The following is a 10,205-nucleotide window of genomic DNA, read 5'->3' as shown; positions in this document are numbered from 1 at the left end:
ATTCCCTAGCACTCAAAGTGCTTTGGCAACTGTGCCCTGTCTTACGTGAGCAATTTCACCCAATGCCTGCAGATGTAGAGTTTGCAGGGGATAAAAGGAATATTTTGGCCAGTGACCAGCAACCTTTACATCTCACCACATTGCTCAGACCATTGCTGTGCTCAAAGAGCAAAAATGGGCTGTTTTTGCTGAGCACCATTTGGGGATTTTTAATGCCAAGGCAACAGAATGAAGTAGAGACATGAAACGAGTTCATAGAGTCACTGGACAAAGTGTTGGAGGATGCACTTTTTGTGGGCTATTATGTGCACAGAAACCTGTGAACTGAAGTCAGTAGATGCCTGAGTGAGTATTCTGGAGAAACATCATATCCTTGCTGTGTTTTCACTCTTCCCTGGGCATCTGCTTAAGAGCAACGCTTACGACAGGTTTCTGCACTAGGTGGAGCAGCGGCTGATTCAGATCAGACATCATCATGTTCTCAACAGCATGAAGATCCAAAAAAACACCCACATCCCTTCGTGCTTATTTCTGCTTCTCACACGGAAATGGGCAGGAGTTAAACCAAGGAGATTTATTCAGTACTGAGCTCTGTTACCATGCGCAGCCTGTTCCAGAACATGGTCTAGTGCCACTGGAGCTTGTTGCAGGGATGTGCTGACCGTCCTGTGGATTGGCACCACTGTGCTGACTACAGGAAATGAAAACCAGAAAGCTGCTGCACCGTCTTGTGATCTGCAAAGAGTGGCCTGGCCAACACCTCCCAGACCAGAGAAGACACCAACTACCAGCAGATGCTGCTGCTCCAAGTTCTCAGCTGTTGACTGAAGAGTTGATGGATTGGTAGCCCCTGTTCTACCTTCTGTGTAAAGTTCTTATAAAGCACCAAAGGCGAAGAACTGCCAGTGAAGGAAGGGGAAGGGGGCAGAGAATCTGAATGTATTGAAGATGTGGGTATTAGTTTTTGTTTTATTTTAGGTACCTGCTTCTGCAAGCTCTGCTTTAGTTGCGCTATTCTCCACTTGTTATTTTTCTGTGCTGTGTTTCTCCTCCATTTTTTTCTTAAATGAGGAGGGGAGCACTACGGAAAACAGGATCTGAAGCACTATCAGTGACCAGCTGGAGATCACAAAAGGACCGTGACAGGAACGGGCCAGCAGGATCTCCATGAATTCCCACAAGGACAGACACAGAGTCCCGCAGCTGAGGAGGAAGTTCCCTGTGCAGGAGGCTGTGGACTGGTGCCTGGGCAGCAGCTCTGCGGGTGAGAACCTGCGGGGCTGGTAGGCTGGTTACCCAGCGCCTCAGCAGCAGAGCCAATAGTGCCCAGGGCTGCATGAACAGGAGCAAAAGCAACAGAGCAAAGAGGTTACCCCTACCTGCCCTCCCATGACACCACACTACAATGCTGCATCCAGTTTTCGGGCCCCCAACACAAGAAACACATCCACAGACTCAAGGGAGTTCAGTGGAGAGCTACCAAGACAGTCACAGCTTGCTCTGTCTGGAGAGGCTGAGGGAGCTGGGCTTGTCCAGCCTGCAGAAGGAATGGCTTTGGAGGGAACTTAATACCAGCCTTCTGGTACCTATGGGAGGCTACAAAGAAGATAAAGCCAGGCTTTTCAGAGTGGAGGACAAGAGGCCATGGCTGGGGGAGAGGAGGCAACGGGCAAAACTGACAAGGGTTCTGACTAGTCAGAGGAGAAATGTGATGATGATTCCTGCAGTGGAACAGGCTGCCCAGAGAGGGCGGGTAGGCTCCATCCTCAGAGGTTTTCAAGACCAGAATGGATAAACCCCTGAGCAACATCAACTGATGGCACAGCTGACCCTGCTTTGAGATGGAGGTTGGACTAGAGACCTTCTCCTTGCAACCTGAATTTTGATCCTATGACAGAAGAACGGAGGCTTCACTACAGTTCTGGTTCCCAAGCTGACCGTCTCTACAACCCCACTCCTTGGAGCAGCAGGAATAGTGTCTGTTTCCCATGACAACGAATGTCTCCCATTGCTCCTCCCCATCAGAGATCTCTCCTGAGGAGAGGGGGAGGAAAGCAAATTCTTGGCAGTCTTTCTCCACTACCTGCAGCTCACCACTGACACAGCTCCTTTGCTCACCCTATCTGCATGCTTGCATCTGAGCCCTGCATAAACAACTACACCCCTTTACTCACGTGCCTCTCCTTCCTTCCATGCAGCTTGCTCATCAGCTGAGACTGCCTCCATACTGCACTCCCCACCTCCCCTCCAGTACAGCAGATCAAAGGCACATCCAGTCCCATGTGCTGCCTGCAGCGGCCAGTAGTAATCCCATGAGGAAGCGTACAGAGCCCAAGGATACAGAGGCTCCCAGAGCCTACTGATCCAGAGCTGCCTCAGTCACACTGGTGCTTAACCCTTGGCAGATGTTCTTCCTTCACCCCCACGGCACTGCTCTGGGAGCCCAGGCAGCTTTCTTGCACTCCCAATAACCTGAGCACTGAGCTCTGTATTCCACCAGCCCCGTGTACAGTATCACCTCCTCTTCTGTCTTCTGAAACTCCATCCACCAGTTCAAGTCATAGAACACCAGAACCATGGAATGGTTTGTGTTGAAAGGATCTTCAAGCTCCTCCAGCTCCAGCCCCTGCCACGGGCAGGGACCCCTTCCACTGGAGCAGCTTGCTCCAAGCCCCTGCGTCCAACCTGGCCTTGAACACGGCCAGGGATGGGGCAGCCACAGCTTCTCTGGGCACCCTGTGCCAGCGCCTCAGCACCCTCACAGGAAGAGCTTCTGCCTCAAACCTAATTTCATGCCCACCTAGCCTGTAAAGACCCTTCACAAGGCTTTCTTCGAATCCTGTTGCTGTGTTATTATGTTGTCTTACCCAAATCTTTCACTGCTCGCTCCTACTGTGACAGTGAATTTTGTAGAATACAGTCTCCACAGAAAGGAAGCCTTCCCTGATGTTTAAATGTGATCACAAGGGCAAAATGAAACCTCTCCCTTGACACAGAGAAGCATTTGTTCATAGCTAAGCATGAGACTAATCACTGCTGAGTTCTATTTACAGGATGCAGTTCTGCTCGGGGAGTCTGAAGTTGAACAAAGGCAACCAGTAACACCTCAGGAGCCAGCTTGAAACCTGACTTCTGGTTTAAGGAGTGGATTTATGAGTTGTATTCAGTCCTTGCAGAGCAAGGCCTACAGCCTACAGAGATCCCCTTGGAAGCAGGGTCGAGGACAAGGGTCTTCCTAAATCATGATGGACTGCTGAAACTATTCCAGATTTTAACTTGAAATGGAGAGAGAATCTGTTTGAATCTACCTGAAATGCTGGTGGCTGGAAGCACAGCTCTCTCCTACCCACTGAAGCATTAACTGTTGGTTACCTGTTGTAAATATGTTCACTTTTCACTTTTCTCACTTGCCTGTTGCTAAATGTCGTGTTGGGCAATGGGCAGACCTGGCCCAGGGATAGGTGGTCTGCAGAAGGAGCCTGACTAACTCCTGCAGCATTTGAAGCCCTTCTACACAACTTGGACGTACCCAAGACATAGCAGAGCAGCACTTCACCACCCACAGAACAGGCCATCAGCCAACAGGACAAGTCTCCAACGCCGAGCCTCAGCCACACTCTCTTAATACGCAGCACAACACTGGGGAAAGGCAGCTCCTTCCAACTGGTAGCACACGAATTAGATTGTCCTTTCATTTCATCGCATCTCAACCCAGCAATTACCAACCTGCCCTTCGCTATTCCTATGACTAGGAACACGCACGAGGTCTGAGCCCTCCACCTCCTCCAGACGTCCCTCCACCACACACCAGTGATCTGCCAGATGACTGAAACCTTGTGTGCTATTCCATGTTCTCAAGAGGGGTGGTGGAGGTGGGAATGATCTCTGAGAAAAGACAGAATCTGTCTGTCACAAACAGCATGACCCTTCACGTGCTGCCCAGGACCTCCCTCTGTGCCTGGTCCCTCTTTATGTGCATAACTGGAAGATTAAACTTCCATGACAAGTCATGGAATCAGAAACAACCAGGTTGAAAAAGACCTTCAAGATCATCAAGTCCAACTGTTCACCAGCACTGTCAACGCCACCACTAAACCATAGAATCATAGAATGGTTTGGGATGGGGCAGTCACAGCTGCAATGGGCACCCTGTGCCAGCGCCTCACCACCCTCACAGGGAAGAACTTCTGCCTTACATCTAACCTGAACTTCCCTTTTCAGTTTGAACCCATTACCCCTTGTCCTGTCGCTACAGTCCCTGTATAGTTCCTCTCCAGCATCCTTGTAGCCCCATTCAGACACTGGAAGCTGCTCTGAGGTCTTCAAGCAGCTTCTCTTCTCCAGGCTGAACAGCCCCAGTGTTCTCAGCCTGTCTTCCTATGGGAGGTGCTCCAGCCCCTGATCATCCTCCATGTCACTTAAGGGCCCTGTCTCCACGGGGTGTGAACACTTGCAGGGACGGTGACTGCAGCCCTGCCCTGGGCAGCCTGTTCCAATGCCTGAGCACCCTCTGGGGCAGGAATTGTTCCTCAGCTCCATCTAAACCTGCCCTGGGGCAGCTTGAGGCCGTTTCCTCTTGTCCCATCCCTTGTTCCTTGGGAGCAGAGCCCAGCCCCTCCTGGCTCCATCCTCCTGTCAGGCACTTGTAGGGAGCCATCAGGTCCCCCTGAGCCTTCTCTTCTCCACACTGAACCCCCCAGGTCCCTCAGCCCTTCCCCATCACACTTGTGCTCCAGGCACTGCACCAGCTCCGCTGCCCTTCTCTGGCCCTGCCCCAATTAACAGACCTGTTCCTTTGCTAACTGCCCTTGAGATTTTTTCCCTCAGTTCCCCTCAAACAGCATAAACTGTGTCTTCACAGTGCTGGAGTATATGCTTCCAGCGAAGAGCAACCCAACATCACCAGGATCAAACTAGAGCTCGGTGCATGCAGGAATAAAGAGCCTGAGCCAAAACAGAGCCTCCAGTGACCAGCAGGACCAGCAAACAGCCCAGCCTCCCAGCACAAGGAGGAAAGTGGTCTGCAATGAGAGTCATGCTCTGGGGCGCATGCCTGAAGCAGCCTGGCAATGCCTCATGGCAACCCCTCTGTAGCTCACAGCACGCTTGGTGCATTGTTCATCTCCAAGGAGAACATAAAACCTCTCCATAATGCTTCTGGGCCTGTTGCCATAACAGCCTCAATCCCTGTGAGAATGGAACTGTGCATGTATTTGGGCTGGCTGATGAGGTGGCTCTCTCCAGAGCACTCCCCACTGTTTCCAGCCTTGTTTCCTCTGTGCAGGGATGACAGAGCAGCTCCCAAAGCCACCTGAGCTACAGCAGAAAGGTTCCAATGCCGTGGCTCCACTTATGCTCAGAAGCAGAAAAGGCAAATCGTGCCTGACAAATCGGGTGGCCTTTTACGATGGAGGGTAAGTGAAGAGCAACTGTTGCCATCAAGCTGGACTTGTGCAAGGCATCTGACACTATCCTGCATGACATCCTTGCCTCTAAGTTGGAGAGACATGGATTTGATTGATGGTTGACTCAATAAATGAGGATCTGGGTGGATGGTTGCACTTGAGTTGTGGTCAATGGCTCGATATCCAAGAGGCAAGCAGTGACAAGTGGCATTCCTCAAGCATCTGTGTTGGAACCAGCATTGTTTAACAGCTTTGTCAGTGACATGGACAGTGGGATCGAGAACCCTCGGCACGTTTGCTGATGACACCGAGCTGTGTGGTGCAGTTGACACACTGGAGGGAAGGGATGGGATTCAGGGGGACCTGGACAGGCTGGAGAGGTGGGACTGTGTGAACCTCGTGGAGTTCAACAAGGCCAACTGCAAGGTCCTGCACATGGCTCAGGGTTATTCCAAGGACAAACACAGGCTGGGGGACACAGGCTGAGAGAGCTGGTCTTCTTCAGCCTGGAGAAGAGAAGGCTCCTGAAGGGGAGACCTGAGAGCAGCTCCAGTGCCTAAAGGGGCTCCAGGAAAGATGGAGAGAGGCTTGGGACAAGGGATGTAGAGACAGGACAAGTGGGAATGGCTTTAACCTGCTTGAGGGGAGACTGAGATGAGCTCTTAGGCAGAAGCTCTTCCCTGTGAGGGTGCTGAGGCGCTGGCACAGGGTGCCCAGAGAAGCTGTGGCTGCCCCATCCCTGGCAGTGTTCAAGGCCAGGTTGGACACAGGGGCTTGGAGCAAGCTGCTCTAGTGGAAGGGGTCCCTGTCCGTGGCAGAGGCTGTAACTGGATGAGCTTTAAGGTCTCTTCCAACCCAAACCAGTCTGTGATCCTAAACTGGGTAAGCATCACCTTCCTCTGGTGCATGGGGCTGGCATCAGCTCCAGGGAACAACAGAACTGGCAGGAGGAGGAAAGCCCACTGCCCGTCAGAGAGCAGGGAAATAACAGTCTTATGCTGGCTGCTGTGGCACAAAGCTTAAACTGCAGCTAGAATGATCCTGAGAACTTGTTTAGAAGAGGGGAAAGCATTGGGATTCACCCAGGATTGGGGAAAGACAGTCCTGGACCAGGATCAGGGTGAGCAGCCAGGCCGCTGGCTGCACTCACTGCCCTGAGCTGGCAGAGCAGGAGCTCGGCATCCTCAGGGACTGGTTGAACAGGCAGCACTTGCCGAGGTGCATCTGCCACCTAGAGGCAGTGCCTGGAGCCCGTCGTGGGTCTCTGCTGTGGGGACACGAACTACTTCTATGTGCGCGGAACCATCCTCTGCAGCACCTGGAGATGTGCAGGGGAGCCTCAGCAGCATCAGGGCAGCTCTGCAGACTCCCAAGTGTTTGCATCTTCCGATGCTGGAGCAGATGACGTGGCGGTTATCTTGGAAGTCTGACAAAGATTTCCTTTTCTCTCAGCCTCCCCACTGCAGTGCATTCCTGCACATTTTGTCAAAGCAATTCTCCCATCCTGCTTTTTCTGCAGCCTGTTGAGAGCCACCCATCTTTCCTCAAGAAATTTTTAGATGCAAACATGGAATCTTTTGATCTTTTATCACAAGGCCCTGGGAATCTAAACCAGCTGTGTGATATGCAAATACTTCAGACTCTGTCTTCACCAAAACCCCAAACCACCAAGCAACCCCTGCTTATTTTTCTGCTAGTTTCTTACTTTTAGTAGTGATTTTTATCATGAAGTCAACTGACTGTGCAGTGTATGAGCCTGTCACTGTGGGTGTGAAATGACAGCTCAGGGAGGACGTCTAAAACAAGCCAATTGCCACCCCATTTCTACTGTTTGGCTATTTTCGATTTTAGCTTATCTGGAATTCCACAGGAATGAGCTGATCTATAAGAGGCACTGCTTCTGGTGTGCACTGGGGCAGGAAAACTGGAATAAGAAGTTGCTGGCCCCTCAACAGGAATTGCTCCCTTTGGGTGCAGACGGTCTCATGCCACTCTTGGATTGAGCACAGTGAAGAGCTATGTGTGATTTTAGGGGAGTGTGATTCATAGGAGAGGGCTGGAACAGCTCTTCTCTGGAGCCAGGCTGAGAGAGCTGCGCTGGTTCAGCCTGGAGAAGAGAAGACTCCTGAAGAGGAGACCTTGGAGCAGCTCCAGTGCCTAAAGGGGCTACAGGAAACTTGGAGAGGGGCTTTGGACAATGGCCTGTAGGGACACCCCTGTGCATCTCATCACCTCTCTGACCAGGTTTCAGTTCAGCTCTTGGGCATTACAGGAGCTTCTGACTCTGGATTTCAGAGCAGAAATTACCAGCAGCTTTACCAGCATGGTGTTGTCAGTCCACACCAGGGCAGCCCTTGAACACCCAATCTTTTATGTTTTAAAGATTATCTCTTCCTATTTGTTTTCCAGATGAATCATACACACATATGATTCCCTCTAGCTATCTACTACTCTAAGAGCAATCTCATGTGGGACTACAGGTACCAGCCGCCCTCATACGAACAGGAGCATGAGGCACATATGCACCGCTCTGTACTTGAAAAAGCACATTTTGAATACAAATCCTTGCAGTTTCCAACTAGTTTTTACACTCTTGCTGGGATCATCCTGCTCTCATCTGTAGGTCGAAGCAGAATTTATTTTCTGTTCACTTACTTTGTGTCTTAAACTCACAATCTGTTTTGGCATCACTATTACCATCCAGTGATGCCTTAGGGGATCACTTGACACACAGCACAGCACTGTTCTCTCTGCCCTTTCCCTCCTGCCCCTCAGCCTCCATGGGAGTGACCACGCACACTCCTGCACCTTCAGACCCTACCAACACCCGGATAAAACACACAAAATCCAGACAGAAAATGAGAACCTCCCACAGCCATTGTGCCATTAGCCCTAGCTCACTGCCTTGTTCTCCCATCTCCCTCCTCCAGCACTTTCAGGTTTAGTTGCACCATAAACCTTTTGGGACACTGTCTAAAGATCCCAGCATAGCCCATGGACTTCATGTAGTCTGCTCCAGACCCTGCCTGCCCTGTTTTTCCTTATTCCTTTTCCCTGTTGTTCCCTGCTCCTGTGTCAGTCTGTGACACTCATGGTCTGATGCTCAACCACCACACGCTCACCACCTCACACCCCCTGACTGCTCCATGGACTGACAGACATGTGCCAACACAGAGGTTGGACAGGTTCCCCTACCCCAGCAGTGCCATGAAAGGACTGAGAGGGACCCTGGGGGTTCCCCCCCCGCCCACTCCTGCTCAGAGCACGATCAGAGTCAGAATCAGAACAGGCTTCTCGAGCCACAGGTGACCTTCCAAGCAGAGATCACATGAAACATCCCCTTTTCAAAGCTCTTTAGCTACAAGCCAGTGGAGAGGGTTGAGCCATTCCTGCTGATTCCTGCACAGGCACAAACGCTCTACAGGGATGTTCTATTCTCTCGAGGAAGGGATTTCCCCCCCAGCCTGCCTTACCTACAGATTTTGTCCGTGGAATTCCTTTGCGCAGTGACACGTGGGGCTTCTCAGCTCCCGCAAGGACCCCGGAGTGTGCAGCCATGCCCTGGCGTTCAAAGAGTGACTGCAAGAGAGAAAAGGGACATTCCCAGTCTCGATGGCAGCTGAAAGGGCACTTCACCTCAGACCACCCCATCCCTCAGGCAGCGGGTGAAGCTCTGCCACAGCCCTGGCATGGGGAGGCTTCCCAGGGACATGGATGGAGCATTCCCCACCTCTGCCTTCAGCTGACCAGAAGAGCTGCCCCATCCAGCACCTCCCAAACTCTGCTAGTGCCCTTTGAAGGGCTAATCCTCCCTCTCTCCCCCTGCCTACTCCCCTGCCTGCTCTCAGGCCCTTTGTGTAGCTGCACAGTGCTGCTGACTCCAGCAGCAGTTTCCTCCCGTGGGAAGGCTCCACTCAGGCCACTCTGCTCAGAAGCTGCCTGTCCCATTTTACCTCCCGCTCCAGAAGCTGCCTCCCACCACTTGCAGCACTTTCCCAATCCAGACAGGCTGGAGCTGGCAGCCCCACTCCTACTCCCTCCATGCTTCCCCTCTTGATTCCTCCTCATCTCCAGTTTTACATCCAGAAAATCCCAGCCAAAGCTCTCCTGCTCAGCTTTCCACACTCCTTTCAGAGCAGCTCTTACGTCCTCCTCATGGCAATCCTGTGCTGGTGACCAAATGCCCAAATGTCCCAGCCACCCCACAGCCTCTCTCCTCCTGCTTTCCCCAAGGTCCCCATCCCAGGTTCGTGGTGCTGGTGGTGCTCAGCACTGATCACGGCACCATGTGCCCCCATTCTCCCACCACAAGCCCTCCTCTCTCACACTGATTTCTGCTGGCGTGATGCGCCGGCTTGTTGGTCGCTGCTTCACAGTGGCTGCCCTGGAATCTGCTTCGACGATGTCTGCCCTCAGTGCTGGCTCGGCAGCTGCCAGAATCTCATCCAGCTTCTCTGGAAACCCAAACGCACAAGACAAGGGGTTAGCAAGGGCCAGCGCACCGAGGCAGCTCCCCAGCCACAGCCCTGCCCCTGCAGCGTGGCCAAGCTGGGAGTCACCTCCTGCAGGGAGAGTGGCTCCAAGGCCTGTTGAACACTGGGGTGAGGATGCAGCCGGTTCTCCCCTCCCCAGCCTAATGAAGGCTGATGAAGATTATGGAGGTGTTTTGGAGCCACCCACCCGCCACGACGCACATCCAGGCTCAGTTTTGGGACCTGGTGCAGTGGCACTGTGCCGTGCCATGCCATGCCATGTCGCACAGCATTCCCACCCCAGCTGCACGCTGCGCAGCCGGCCTGA

At 52.5% G+C, this 10,205-nt stretch overlaps 1 protein-coding gene across 9 annotated transcripts in view; it reads right to left on the bottom strand.

Annotated features, from left to right (window-relative positions):
* The window catches only part of SHANK3 (SH3 and multiple ankyrin repeat domains 3), a 329,535-nt gene that overhangs the window by 33,071 nt on the left and 286,259 nt on the right, over positions 1 to 10,205 (bottom strand). For all 9 annotated transcript variants that reach the window (XM_062625226.1, XM_062625229.1, XM_062625228.1 and 6 more), the window contains 2 exons: positions 9,732 to 9,859; positions 8,879 to 8,984 (listed from right to left, as the gene is read on the bottom strand). In XM_062625226.1, coding sequence (XP_062481210.1) covers positions 8,879 to 8,984; positions 9,732 to 9,859 — 234 coding nt within the window. The remainder of the gene's footprint in view (positions 1 to 8,878; positions 8,985 to 9,731; positions 9,860 to 10,205) is intronic.

This window comes from Pezoporus occidentalis, unplaced genomic scaffold (assembly GCF_034315485.1).
Source record: "Pezoporus occidentalis ecotype Australia unplaced genomic scaffold, CSIRO_AGI_Poc_V1 ctg279, whole genome shotgun sequence".
NCBI classification, from domain to species: Eukaryota; Metazoa; Chordata; class Aves; order Psittaciformes; family Psittacidae; genus Pezoporus; species Pezoporus occidentalis.
The sequence above is the reverse complement of the archived record's forward strand: the minus strand, read 5'-3'. Positions and strand labels throughout refer to the sequence as shown.